General features: G+C 50.5%; 3 protein-coding genes across 3 annotated transcripts; 2 read left to right on the forward strand and 1 right to left on the reverse strand.

Moving 5' to 3' along the window:
- Window positions 1-647: 647 nt before the first annotated feature.
- On the reverse strand, window positions 648-4,282 carry CDV56_106909 (putative RNA binding protein Jsn1; the record flags this gene model as incomplete). Its single annotated transcript, XM_026760528.1, has 3 exons — window positions 648-653; window positions 710-3,998; window positions 4,074-4,282. 3 exons carry the CDS (start codon window positions 4,280-4,282, stop codon window positions 648-650), a joined length of 3,504 nt encoding a protein of 1,167 aa, XP_026614734.1.
- A 2,606-nt stretch (window positions 4,283-6,888) lies between these two features.
- CDV56_107214 (putative signal transducer) lies at window positions 6,889-9,190 on the forward strand (the record flags this gene model as incomplete). Its single annotated transcript, XM_026760833.1, has 2 exons — window positions 6,889-8,716; window positions 8,775-9,190. The coding sequence occupies 2 exons, from the start codon at window positions 6,889-6,891 to the stop codon at window positions 9,188-9,190; spliced, it is 2,244 nt and encodes a 747-aa protein (XP_026614735.1).
- Window positions 9,191-13,345: 4,155 nt separating this feature from the next.
- On the forward strand, window positions 13,346-14,612 carry CDV56_107509 (uncharacterized protein; the record flags this gene model as incomplete). Its single annotated transcript, XM_026761128.1, has 3 exons — window positions 13,346-13,545; window positions 13,698-13,757; window positions 13,874-14,612. 3 exons carry the CDS (start codon window positions 13,346-13,348, stop codon window positions 14,610-14,612), a joined length of 999 nt encoding a protein of 332 aa, XP_026614736.1.
- Window positions 14,613-14,824: the final 212 nt, after the last annotated feature.

The raw sequence follows: 14,824 nt of genomic DNA on the forward strand, positions 1-14,824 counted from the left end.
CCGGAAGTTCATCGTTTTCAGCGCTCGAAAGCATCATCATCAGCAGCACCACCAAATTGGCGGCTGTCAGCATCAATTGGGAGCCAATATGGAGATTGAACTGCATACAACGATGGAAATCAAGACTTTTTTTTTTTTTTTTTTTTGACATTTCAAAGTGCCTTGATTGCGGCATAACACGGTACATCTTCCTTGCTGTACAGGTGTTACAATCCTATACATGAGAGATCGCTCATGACTGCGCGTCACAATTCAAAAAAAAACTAATAAAAACCATATATAGGCTCTCTGCCTCCGAGTGAGGCCTCAGAGCTCTCAAGGCAAGCAGCGGCAGCAGCCACCGCCGATGAAACTATCATGACCGAACCATATGCTCGGGTGACTGTCGTGATTTCAAACCTCATTGACCCGAGTATGAGACCAGTTTTTCTCAAGCAGATACGAACTGCGATACTTTTCCACACTTCATTCCTCTTTCTCCCCCTCCCCGAGACGTGCCAGCGTCAGTCTAGGTATGTAGGGTCGTTTCGCTACAGAAAACCAGGCTTTCCTTTTTGATTTATGCTGAAAACAAACAGGAAGGAACAAATTTGTACAAGGCGTAGACTTTCATCACAAAGTTGGTTCAGAACGTCGAACATGCAAAATCAACGCTGAGCAACTCAGTTAGGTCAGTTGCAACATGTCAAACATTATGAGATGGACTTACACGTCCGCGACGTCCCCCAGCCGACTGTCCAGGGGCTTGAGGTGTTTGGGAATAGAATTGAGGAGGATACTGATACATCTGGGGCGTGCCCATGACGGGGCTGAACTGCTGAGGAGCAAAAGCCTGCTGGTTCAGCAATTGAGCGGGTGTTCCAGGCATAGGAGCAGACTGTCGAAGGCCGTCCACAGACGGTGTTCCGGCTGGGTAGCCAAAGCTGGGGTTACCCAGAGTAGGATAAAGACCAGCTGGCGAGACGCCCCGGGATTGGGCGGCTAGGTAAGCTTGATACTGCAGCTGTTGCTGAGTGAGGGGCATCAGGGGATCCTGGACAAATCCAGCGCCATTCATTCCAGCAAGTCCATTGAGAGAGTTGACTGCACCCGTGGAGCTCATGCTGTTGATACCATTGATCGAGTAAGGGTCGAATGGCGTGGCGCTTGGTGGCTGCTCAGAAACGGACCTTGCGTTATCCATATTTTGAGCGAGAAGACCGGGCGCGAACTGTCCATTATACTGCCTATCCATGGTTGACTGTGCTTGTCGAGAAATTGGACGATGCTGCTTGTTTTCAGAATGACCTGAATGCTCTCGCCCGTGATGATTGTCCCGAGCACCTCCACGAGAAGATAGTCCAACCTCATCCATCAGGCGCTTGTAGCCTTGGTTGGGAGTTGCCTTCAATTTTGTGAGCACCTTTGCCACATTCTTCACGACCTCCGCGCGCATTGACTCGTCGAAGAAAGGTGTGGTCAAGACTTTGAAGATCAGTGTGGCCCCAGAAGTCTGGTCACCCAAGATCTTCTCCAAGACCTCGTCCCCGGGGCTGAAGAACAAAGCCCTTAATACGATGTCGCGAGCCTCGGGTTCGTTGCGCTGATTTATCACTTTGAGCACAGTTAGATAAGCGACCTTGTGAGTGCACAAATGGACCAGATGAGGAACAAGCCGTGGGGCAAGTACGGTACGGCGACGAGGGAATGTGCAGGTGTCCAGGAACCAAGTGAGCAGCAAGGCGCCGTTTGCGTTTGTCGCGAGCTGTACGCTGTGAAGGGCAATGGCAGCCGCAAGCATCCGTTGCTGTTCTTTTGAGGCGTGGTGGCTTTCGAGACAGGCTCGCATGGCTCGAGCGCCGAAGCGTCCCTGAGCAATTTCCCACATACGGCTTAGCATGGTTTCGAAAATGAAGTCATTGAACGGAGCGCCGAAACGTAGGCAGCATTGTAAAACGTAATTACCGTATTGGTCAAGGAAGAGCGGCACAGTGTAGGGGCGAAGAGCATCAACAATCATTTTCATCTGCGTGGGGGTCTTGGCGACATCAATGATCTTCTGAGCAGCCCAGGTACCATTCTTGTGAACACCAATCTCAGCAAAATGGGGCGCAATGGGACCGAGCATCTGTTCTTTAGTCTGCTCTGAGCAGTACTCGAAGAGTTTCTGGACGACAGTATTGCCGAGATAATCGGAGGACAGTTCCGCGATCTCTGGGAGCATTGCGACTGCAGTTTCCTCAATCTCCTGAATTGAACAAGCGCCGTTGTCGATCCTCTTGCGGATGTCTCGAAGACGTGGAGCATCAAACATCCTGGTTTGGCTGGGTTCAGGAATAGGAGGGATCTCGTCTTCAAAAGCTTGATATGCGATGGCTCGCTGAATACCGGAAGTGATATTGAGTGTATCGTCATCGGTAGCGCCAAATTCCTTGACTATCTGTATCATTTCCGGTTGAAGGTCGGGTAGGGAAGGAATTTGGGGCACAGACGTGCCCACAGCATCAGACTTGTCCAGGCCATCGGAAACACCCGACTTGAAGTTCGGGTCAGGAGTGGGTGAAGACTGCACACCGTTGGCTCCAGGGGTGCCAGATGCAGAGCTGCCAGGAACTTTGGCATAGCCGATCCGAACAGGGCCTGCCCCTGGGAAGATCTCCTTGCCGTTAAGCAACGATTTGGCTTGCACGGCACTTTCCAGGCGTTCGAAATTGACAAAGCCGCAGTTCTTGTGCGTCAAAACACGAGTGGACTCAATCTTACCATACATGCCAAAGATCGCCTCCAGCGAGGTGACAGTTGTGGAGACTGGAATACTGCCAATCCACAGGGCTCGCGTGGGCCCATCTTGATTGCTTTCGTCCGCAGTCTCTCCGCTCGCGCGAAGACCCAAGCTTTGGCCAGCGTTTCCTCCAAGGTTCATCATCTGTACGGCTTCGGATAGCTCATCGTATTCACCGGTTTCGGCGATATGAAGATCGGCGGCACTGAAGCTGTTCTCGAGGCGAGACGGTGTGGCAAGATAGTTGCGAATTGAGGATCTCTGGGGAGGAGCTTCTAACACACCGGCCGTTCTTGCTCGTGGCCGATTGACCGACGCATGGTTGGCGAATGCTTGCACAGCGAGATTATGTTGATGAATCTGGGCCTGAGTTGCAGCCAGTTGAGCAGCTGTCGCTGCGGCAGAAGGGGTGACGGTGCCAGAGGGGATTTGAAAATAGCGAGTGGCATACTCAAGATCCTCATCGTCCGCGTATTTCTCCTTGGCATTGACAGAATAAGACCGGAACCGGTTGTTATTCTTCATCATAGCCAATTCAGCAAGCAGTGGCGGCAACGCGGATGCCTGTTGCTGTTGTTCTTGTTGCTGCAAGAGAACATCGACAGAGGGTCTCACAAGATTGGCTCGTGCTTGTTGGGGGGTCTCCGCGAGACCCAAGTAGTCCAAAGTCTTTACATCGGTATCCGCAAGACCGTCTCTCGAAAATGAGGATTGGCTGGGGGATGCGGGACCTTCCGAAGACCGGATACTCGTCAGAGTTGTCGCTCGATCACGCGCGCTCGACCAGTGTGTGGAGAACAAAGAAGGCCCGAAAGGACTGGATGATGCAAGGTAATTTGTCCTCTGTGGCATTGAGCCAGCTCGAAGACGCGAGAGGGTGCCCGTGTTGCTTGCACCGGCAGTAGTTGGGGCCCTTGCGCCTGCGTCAATGCCAGACACGCCGGGAGGACGGAAGGGGCTTGTGGATGGTGTAGGCCGAGAGGTTTGAGATATGAAGGTCTGTTGAAGGTTCGCCTCATTCAGAACGCCAACAGGCGAAAAACGCGAAGGAACTGTGCCAGCTCTGGCACGTCTGGCGGGGCCATTCATCGATCCGGTAGTCGTAGGTATCAAATCCGGAAACCCTTCCTGGCTGGGAGACTCGGGAATATTTTCGCGCAACGGGGTCGAGTGGCCACTGGTAGGGGGACCCCAAATACTCGGGGAAACGCCCTCCTCCGCTTGGATTTCTCGCGCGCTAAGCATGGAAAAGGAGAATGATCAATACAGAGAACAGGTCGCAAGCATAAGGTCCCAAAGTCTTGCAGCTTACCGTTTCGAGTATAAGCGAGCGCCAAGCTCGTGAGAAGGGGAGCCAGCCCCTAGCCTTGCGCCTCCAATTGATCCCCCTGCGCTACCAAGACTATTTGCAGGCCCAAATGCAGATTTGACAGCGGCAGATGCGGACAAGTCGCTAGGGGAACTGCGCCCCGTAGAAGTCCCAGACATCGGTTGGGACGTCGGGATATAATTGAGGTTCATGTGACCCTCCGGTCGAGATACGGGTAGCATTATATATTATATCCCTCCACCTTAAAAAGGCGAACCGCTTTTTTCCAAGATGCAAAGCCGATAATATACGTAAGCAAAAATGTACCGGAGTGGGTGAGTCTGACGAAAAGCTGTTTCTCAATTGGCGATCTGACTCGAAGGAACCATGAGGCACAACGCAAAGTTTCGAATACTCGTACAAATATTGACAAAGGCCGTCGTTGATCCTGCTGAATTAACGAGATCGACAATTGACCGGCAGAGTCCAAAGGTTAATCTAATCGAACACAACTCGTCCGGAGAACGTTGTCCGTGGCGGGGTCAGATTTGGGGTGTTTTTGTCGCAGGAGAGATGCGTAAGCTTCGCACAGTGGCCGAGGGTTCGGAGAACGAGACGATATATGCGACGAATCTCAATATGGCTCAAGCGTAACCGTCTATAATGCGTAGACGACAGCAGCGGCTAACTGACGGTGTCTTGTAAAGCCAAGCTGCCACGGTTTGCAGATATATTAGGTTGTCGGTTTTAAAATCTATCACTGCGTCGCTCTAGAGAACGCTCCGGAAGGACTGTGAAGAAACAGAATTGTCGTTCAAGCTGTGACCGGCCGAGTGAGCGAGTAAAACGAATCCGAAAGGGACGAGGTGGCTGGAAACGAGGTGCGCGGCTCCGGAGAGAGGCAACGCCAAAATAAAGAAAGGATGAAGGGTAGAGAAATGACAGGCGACAAGCGGTCACTAAATAAATCCTTAAGAGGGAAATGATTATTTGAGAAGAGAATTTAGAAATGAACTCGGGAGAGAAGGAGGAAATTAGATGGAGAGAGAGAGGGGAGAAACAAGTAGATGATACGGAGTAGAGAGGATTGATTGATGGATTTGGCCATGTAGCATAGGCTGAGGACTGAGGAAGCGAAGAAGAACTTGGTTCGAGGGACTGAAAAGGGAAGTTTGCTTGGTTTGGTTCGGTTTGGTTCCTGAGGTACCAACTCAGTTGCCGGATCCCGGAGATGTCATCTCGATATTCCCCAGTTGACACTTGACAGATATTGCTCCTTTTAGTACGATGCTACTACTATTACGACTTATTTTATAATTGTTTCTGATAGGCATATGCTGTCTTGAACCACTGTTGTAATTTTTTTCCAAAATCTTTGACTCGAAAGCAATTCATTGATCTGACTTGGGTCAAGAGAACTGAACTCGAGATCCTCGATTGTCTCTTGACCCACTATGGGTAGTGCTCTAGAAGGCTTAGGAGCTGCTGTGAAATCGCGCATCAACATCCGGCCTTCCGCTTTGTATGATTTGGTCTTGCGCTCTATTGCAATGGCTTGATTTGGGTCTCTTCTACGAAGCGCTCAATATAGCTCTACCTAAATTCAGGTAGTCTAGCTGGTCACATCGTATTATCAGCATTTCTTTAAGCGAAACTCGTCAGAATCCTGTTATATGTACAGAATTAATCTGTGATACTGAATGTTCACACAATGGATAACCTCCTTGCACTACTTATCGGCTCATGGCCATGGAAGACTGTCTCTCAAAGGCAGTACACGCATAAGCCGGCCAAACCTGAGGGAGCAGCAATCTGAAACGCGACTCGGACAAGTGATTTACATTTCGAAACGTCCTAGCCCCCGCATTCCAGCCATCATGTGTGATGCGTGAGCGTCTGACGCTCTGTCATCCAGTTGGTTGATGGTCACAAATAGTCAACTTTGGAAAGGATCCAGAAGGGAAGATAGACAAGGCCATAAATAGGACAGGTCCTTAGTCATTACTCCGTACTTCCTGAGAGAATAATACCCCAGCGACCAAGCAGTTTGCTAAGCTGCTGTAGGCAAAGGAGTAGGTAGTTGCATGTCCCTTGACAGCGACTCCTTACTGGATAGCCAGTGAGATTTGGTTTTCCTTAATATGTTGGAGCTCTCTGGAATTTCAACTATACAAGCTGCTTATAACGGCGCTCAACCTAGCAAATTGTGTATATGTGCAATCATTGTAAAGTCTTTTCCTGATTACATCTGCGCCTCCCTACAATCACTCATCATGAGCTACAGAGGAGAGGCTTGGGGGATGTTTGGCAATTCTCATTCGATCTCGCCGCTAGACACCTGCATATCACACATGTTCTACTGCGACAAGCAGGAAATATGAAACAATATAGCTTGGCGGATTGTATGAGAGACACAGTACTTACCACTCATTATGATATGGACCCCTAGCAAATCTAAGGGAGAAACGAAGCAGGTACGTACCTTACCTTAGTGTTGTATCACCGTTCCAGCCGACTTGATGGCATTTGTGTGTGCCTTACGGCCTGAGGCAGACGGCCGCCACCAACGCGCCGCCTTGGATGAACTTTCTGCGACCGCCTAGATAGCTCCGGGTATTGACTGATACGAGCTTCAATCCGCATCTTCTACTCTACACCTTTTATTGTGCAGGCGTTTTCGCTTCCTGATTATCATTTTTCTTAATGTCTGCAAGTCAAAGAGAGCGAATGTCATCTACGTGATACTGCACGTCGACGGAGCCAGGTCCTCACAAATCGACGATTCATCGCGCCCTTAGTCAACCCTCGGATCTACAGGATGGCAGACGATAAGGAAACACCCGCGGAAGGGGAGGTGGTGGAATCCCTCATCCAGGGACGCGCGAGACGAAGTACAGCAGGGCGCCATATGTCCGCCCTTCTGAACGCGGAGGCAGACGACGAGCTCGCGCTACTGTTCGAGGAAGTAGACGACGACAACGAATTCTCAATCAACGCAGAGGAAGAAGCAGGAGAAGAGGATGACTTGGCTTTGGACTCATCCTCCGACGATGATGAAGACCAAGGCCCGAATGCGCGCGACGATGATCTCGAAGGCGAGAAGGAGATCGAAAAGGAAGCCAAGGCCGACCGACAGAAACGCAAAGCACGCGAAGATCTACGATTGAGGCTGGCCCGGAAAAAGGTCAAGATCGATACCCCCGCCGTCTCCGCAGTACCTGCCCCTCGACCCAAGAAGAAATCAGAACGTATCTCGTGGCTTCCCACGGTCGAAGATGGACCTACGCGGTCGTCCTCGCGTCGTCAGACGATGCAGAACAAACAACTTACGCATGCGCGGCTCAAGGATAGCGAGGAGAAACGTATCCGGCTCATCGCGACTATGGAAGAAGCAGCTAAGAGGAAGGCGCATCTGAAACCAAGGCAGATGACGCAGGCGGACCGTCTAGCGGAAGCTGAAAGGGTGGAAAGGTTGAATAGCAAGAGTCTGAGCCGATGGGAAGAGATGGAGAAAAGGAAGGCTAAGGAGAGACGGGCCAAGATCGAGGCGCTGCAGAACCGTCGTCTGGAGGGGCCGGTCATATCCTACTGGAGCGGCATCGCTACATGGGTCAATGGCCGTTTGACGCGCGTGGGCAAAGTTGATATTACACCGAAACCCGAGAAGGAGGAGACTACGCGCAAGAAAAGCAAGAAGACGGAGAAGGAGGAGAAGAGTACGACCGAGAAACCTGCTGAGAGTGCTCCTGCGGTGCCTGCTACTTCGCAGGCCGATTCTCTAGAAACGTCTACGCCTAAAGAGACATCTGGTCAAGGAGATTTTGTGAAGGCTCCTCAGAAAGCAGAGGAGACAATTGCCGTTCCTCAAGATCAAGACAAAGAAAAAGCCACGACGACATCTGAGCCTACGAATACCACCTCCGCTCCCGGAAAATCTACAATTTCAGAGGGCTCTGCAGCTACAGCGGAATCTGCGAAACCCATCTCACCAGCTGAATCAACAGCAGCACCCGTTGAGGCAAATACGGAGAAGGCTCCTGATACAGAGTTGCTAAAAATAAAGACAGAGACGTCTAAGGAACCGGTCGAAGTCGAAAGTAAAACTACTGATGAGGCCCCGCGGGAAAAAGAGGCGGCAGCAGCCGGCTCAAAAACGCCGGGCGAAGCACCGAAGGATCCGACACAGGCTACAGCGCAAGTACCGGAAGAGAGACCCGCGCCGAATCCCGACCAGTCGAAGCCGGAAGTGCCGCTGTCGGGAGCCCAGCCGGATGATGCTTCTAAGACAACGGATGCTGAAGCGTCCACGAACGAGAAACCCGCGGCTGAGTCTAAAGTGACCCCTCCTGCTACTTCTCCTCGGCCAGCTACCCAAGATCCCGCTGCCGCGCCCACGCAGACAGGCCAGCAAGAGGAAGCAAAAGTGTCGGCATCAACAGAGCAGGAGCAAGTAGCGCCTGAGGTACAAGTGGATCAGCCTGCTTTCTCGAGTGACGGCGCACCACAACCCCAAGTCCCTGTTCCGCTTCCGGTGGTCGAGCAAACGGGTCGATGTCTGACAATTCTCGAAAACTTTGATGAGGAGACTGCACAGAGTCGCGAGTTTAGCATTTATTTCAATTCCAAAAAGCCTCCCAGGCTGACCAGTACGTGCACTTCCTCAGAGCCACTCCGTCTAGATTACCAAGCTGACTTATCGTCAAGAAATCTCCTCGTCACTCTGTGTTATCACGTCTCTTCCTTCACGTTATCGGGATCCTGAAACCTCTCTCCCTTTTGCTAACGCATATGCATATCGAGAAATCCGACGGAGTGTCGCCCAAAAGTCTGCCTGGAGTCCCATGCTAGGCTGTTATGTTGGCCCCGTAGGCGTTGCGGCGCGTGGTGTCCCAGAGCGGTTCCTCAATCCTAACGCCCCACGTGAAGCTCAACAGAGCGAGAAGAAAGAAGGCAAGGACGGTGAGGAAGGACCTGCATCTGCTGCTCCTGCAGGGAAGCCAGAGGGAAGCGAAATGAAGACTCCTGGAGGTGTTTCCAATCCGCCTGCGCCAGCCGCTCCTGCTACACCAACGCCTGTGGCAGCGGGTGGCGGGGATCCCATGGACATTGATAAACCATGATAAGGCTACCTATCACTTGGACAGTGCCCTCATTTGACTGGATGCGAGTTTTTACTGTATGATAGGTCGTGTAGATTAGATACCCAGATGAGTTTACTATACCTTTATTGCTTGAGGTGATTGACTTTGCTGTCCATATCTGCATACCAGGATGCATGTATTGCCCTGATGTACTCCGTACATCACTACAGATTTCGAAGCCAATCAACCAGTTAAACCCGGTAGGTCATCACCAGCGATTCAATTACACCATACCACCTTCACATGAGATGCTCCAAGATGAAAATTACCTCACCCATACACGAAGTTCGCCCAAGTCCATCCCTTGCATCACATCACATCATCATGCCATTGTATATACTCACCAGGGAAAAGAATGATGCCATTCCCTAGTCCCCGTGTAAACCTCAAGACGACCCCCGGTAGTGGCAAACCTTGATCTGTCCTGTCCTTGGCTGGTCGACGGAAGGCAACGGGACCTGAGCCCTGTCCCGTTCGGCGGCTGCGTAAGGACTAAGGAAGACTGGTTGATTGGGTAAACACATGTGAAGAGGGAGTTGAATTTTCTCCTGGCGTTGCATTTGGGGGGTGGATTGTATAATCTTAGGTCATGGATACGGATTTTCCATATTGGTACAGAGGACCTTGGTTTCTGCGTGCATGTCTGGAACGAGCAAGGTACGGAGTACCTTGAGGTGTCTGGATTAAACAAGTTGGCTCATTAATATTGCCTACCGTACCTTACTCCGGGACCTGTGTAGATCATCCCGCAGTATCAATTCATTTCATTTTCCTTTTACTGGTAGTGTTACTCGCTCTTCGCGTCTTCTACCAGCGGTAGCTGTATCCTGTGCATAATGTAGTTCCTAAGTACCTGGGTAGAAAACAGCGCAGGGAAGAGTCGCACAACGTCCACCGCACTGTCTCACAGAAGGGATATTCAGGTTATATACTCCGTACTCCGTACTCCGTAGGACATTGCATCTGCGGATTCGACTTGAAACCTGGACCGGAAAGCCAGAAGCCAATACTAATGGGGCTGCGTCCGGTGCTCGTCGCACAGCATTGCATGCTTGTAAAGCAGGACACAGGACGCCCTCGACCGTGATAGCGAGGCTGCCGGTCCTCTGCATGAGAGATTTATCTGTAGCACTAACTTGGTGAGGAGCGAAGCACTGACCTTGGGAGTATTTTGTCTTGTCTCAGTCAAGTGTATGGTTTCCCGCTATGGCATGGATGTTGATCGGTGGAGCTTGGAGCCTGGAGGTGTACCTGTGCACCATCATTCGGCATTCAGGGAATGATCTGGAGTCTATGCTGGAGTCCAGAATCAGGTCACCAGGTGAGTGAGTTGTTAGCTAGACGTGTCATAAAATCATGGCGAATTGAGTGATTGAAAATTCTGTCGACTATGGGGTAATGGATGACGAAACAAATGATGTACTCTCTGTCTGTTTCCATGATCAGTATCATGTCTCTTGTCAGTTTCTTAGATTCTTCAGGCCTCTGCTCCTCTATCTACTCCGTACATACGAGTTTGTGTTGTTATCAGAGATGTCGATCTCAGCCCATACCTAAGCCTATTCCGTTATTGATTTAGTGTGATCTGTTTGAGCAGAAACATGCCAGCACTGTCCGCAACCCGGGAATTCAATTTGATTTTAGCATTGTACAGAGGTCTATTCTACCTTAATGATCACTCTCAATCGACCAATAGCACTTGAATTCGCCCCAGACAGTCTCACATAGAGCGTCCAGTAATTCCATCAATACCACTCACAAATTTCGAGACACTTGGTGTAATACCATACAATCTAAATATGTGTTGAGTGTCCAGTTCCTGTTGGTAGCTAGGGCTGTCCCCCAGGTGCTGAGGCCGGGATCATCAGCTCAGACATCGACCACACTTCCATTGATTGATGCCATATGGCATGAATCATTGGATGTCACGACCGCCGTGGTCTGTCAGAAAAATCATGATGCGGTCCATCTTTATGCACGTACGTAACGTAATTCAATTTTTTTCTACCAGGCTACAACGTGCCCTCAATCTATGGACACAACCTCATCCGGACGGAGTTGTCTAGACTCTAGAACCCTCGACCGTTTCAGGGTGGGGAGCGCGAGTTCGCCCTTTGCAGCGGACCGTCAACAACCGTTTCGCCGATTATGGATGCCCGAATACTGCCAGAGCCCAGCATGCCAGCCAGGACTGGGCTGATCTGGCGTTGACCTGGCAGTCCCAGTGACTCCCATGCCATCAACGTGAGGGCAATGATTGGACTTGATTGTTATCTTGATCCCGATAAGCGTGGCTCTGTCGGTTAACAAAAAAATGCCAGACGATCGGAAGGGGAGAAAAAGCAATAGACGGTTTCAAGGGTCATAGCTTTATCTGGTGATCTAGATTATCTAGATGAGAACAGAATGAAGAATAATCAACCGGCTTCATCTTATCTTGACCCGTCCATTAGTGAGAGAAGATACTGCTCGGTGCCGCGGGGTATCCGGACGACTGATAGATATAAGAGCATTAAGATCTCTCGCTGAACTGAGTCTTGACAATCGACTATCTACAGATCGAACCCTCCAAAATTAGCAACTCAGAACCAAAGAACGAGACAGTGCGGATCTTGCAGCATTTGCACATCATATCCGCCCGCCAAACCTACCTCATTCTGCACCGGACGGAGACGGTTAGATCATCATCTTGTGCTGTGGTGAGGTAAGCCATATTATAGTATTATGATTTATGATATCTATTATTATTGCCTAGTTACTACCCTACTCGCTTGAAAATGTTCATAATGGACGCATGGATTGCGCGTCGCACTGGATACCTCAGGCATCAGCAACCGTTCTAGGCCTTGTCTCCATGATAATGATGGCGTGACTCACCTTGTGTCTGTCGCCAGCCAACATCAGCGTTGATCATCAGTTGTTATTATTATTGGATATCCGGGGAAATATTAGAGACGTATTGAGTGGAAAACTCATCTGGAAAGGACCAACAGGCTAACGAATTGCGTCCATCATGCTTTCTCCATGTAGCGGGACTGCTGGACACGTTCTAGAATTTCCTCAGCGCTGAGACCGGCTTCCAATTTACCCCCCCTCCTTCGTCCTCAAATACCACCTTTTTTGGGTCTACGGACGGGCTATCTACAGGGTACTCTCAATCCATCAGGATACATAATCACTGTCGTTTCATCCGTTTTGACATCCGGTCGACTTGATTTCATCACTATTCTTATATCAAAAGCACATACATCCACTTGTCCATATTTACCCTCCACCCTTGCTTTTGCCGTGGCTTGCAGTATCCCTGTCTCATTCCCGGTTATTGATCTCCGAGCGATTTTCGTTTACTCCGTCCATATCGTCAGCTGCTCGATATCCAATTATCCACCAACTATCAAGTAGATCTCGTCATTCAATTGCACGTGCTTGATCTCCCTGACCTCAAGTTCGAGGACTAAGAAGGAAACAAGAATTGCATCAAAAACATCATCAACATCATTGCTGGTATGTATGCCCTGCTTGTATCCTGTTGCCCTTTTGTGACAGCCATCTTTGTGTCCTGTACATCATGCTCCCCTTATCTCCCCCCATTCAGAAGCTTGTGATAACGGCCTGCCTCCCTGCCGTGCAGCTGAACTGTGACCTATCTAACCATTTATGTGTCACTGCAGTCACGCCTTGCAATCCCAAGAAAAAGCTTATCGACTGGTGTTGTCTCAACCGGCCCGGGAATTTCGTGGATCGTCACGCTACACATAGCACAAGCTGTCCCCCTACCAGGGCGGAGGCCTGTATTTCCCTCAGCATTCCTCTGACAGACATCATCTGCCTGAAAACAGGAACCAAAAAAAAAAAGGCGCAAAGGAAGGAGAAGGGATCACGAAATTTTCGCAAAGCTGCAGCAATAAACACAACCGGGTACGACAGTCTGAGACAATTGATCGATCCAATAGCGTATCCTCGCCGCAAATCCCTCATACCTGGTCCCTCCCTTAGGAGATAAGCTCGTGCTCCACACCTGCTCCAGGCCTCCAGACCATTGGCAAAAGGCGTCCAGTCGGCGCAAGGTACCATTGGCAGACTATCTCTATCTAAATTGAATTGGAACGAGTATATACATCCTCACCGCCATCCATGACTCAAGCGAACCCCCATCTTCATCATCGACGCACTCCCTCCTCTAATGGCTCGAAAGTGAGAACCTCGCGACCGGCGCTGCATCGGAAAGGCACATATTCTGTGAATCATCCCATCTCGAAGCTAGGCTCTGGGCAGGTCAGGCGTCCGGAGCCCGAGAGTCAGCCCGACATGGCGGCCAGTTTTTTGAATTTCTGGTATGTTGTTAACCGTTCGTTATCTTCTTTTGAGATAGAGAGAGATGAGAAAACCAGTCTGTGCTTGGATCTCTCCCAATTGGCCCATTCCGGCCTTATCATTGTTGTCTATCCTTGCATACCTTGAACGTCAGAGCTAATCCCCTTGGTAGTGCCATGTGCGAGAGACAGATCACGGTGCCGGATAATTCTCTTCTCTATTGCAGTGAAAGGTATGCATACTCCTTATCTCTTATCTCTATCGTTTGTCTTAGCACGCATTGTGGGCCTTTATAAACCCTCCCTCTCCTCTGCTTGATGACCACCTGCTCACAATACTTATCTGCAGCTGTCGTCGCAAAGACTCGCACAAACCACTCTCCGCGTCCTTCCCATCGAGTGGCTCGATATCCTACTCGAGGTCTCCGCCCACCTCTCCTCTCGTCTTTTCTCGAATGATCGTTGCCCCTATGATTCCCACCAAAGTCCCCGTCAAATCCTCCCCGGCCATCCGGATACCCACAGACTTCCATGACTCCAAGGTAGATCAGGACCCCTCCGAATGGAAGCCGGTAATACCCGCGGCTCATGGCAGTACGGGGTCGCTGGCGTCCTCGGAGGCCTGGCATTATCTTGCTCAATTCCACGGCGGCGAACCATCGTTCCCGAGGCGTCGCCACGGTGCCGGTCATCGCAGCTCGGCCAGTTTGTCCACGCTCATGAGCGCAACGGCGCCTGTTCCGTCTTTGACCCATACTCCATCCACCACTGCATCGTCTTTCAGCAGCACGGCGTCAGACTACATCAGTTACATGCACGACTCGTCCCATCGTCCGTTGCCTCCTCGCCACAATCCCTACTTTTCCAGTATCTCCGGCGTCACCAAGGGCGTGGAACTCGTGGTGCCTCATGTGGAGACCCCATCTGTGCATGCCAACGCTGTGGATATGTCCGACAGTGGCTCAATCTTCCCTGCCAGCAGCTCCCTCTGGAATGAGAGTTTGGCAGGAAAAACTCCTACCGAAACTGTGACCAAGACTCCGAGCGCTCTTGATTTGCCCATCATGTTGAAGCAGGAGTCTTTGTGAGTGGGTCTCTGCGCACTCTATTGCATAGATTCACACCCACAACATCTATTGTGGCCGAAGTTGCTGCTGTCCAAGGGGCCGCATTTCCTTAAATTTTTGTCGTGGTGCTTCTACTGTTGCCTACGAGCAATTGAGAGGCAATAAAACATAGATCCAAAAAGATGAGAGCGATACGATGTGATGGATAACGGACATGGCGACTTGATCTTTTG

This window comes from Aspergillus thermomutatus, assembly GCF_002237265.1.
Source record: "Aspergillus thermomutatus strain HMR AF 39 chromosome Unknown NODE_86, whole genome shotgun sequence".
NCBI lineage: Eukaryota > Fungi > Ascomycota > Eurotiomycetes > Eurotiales > Aspergillaceae > Aspergillus > Aspergillus thermomutatus.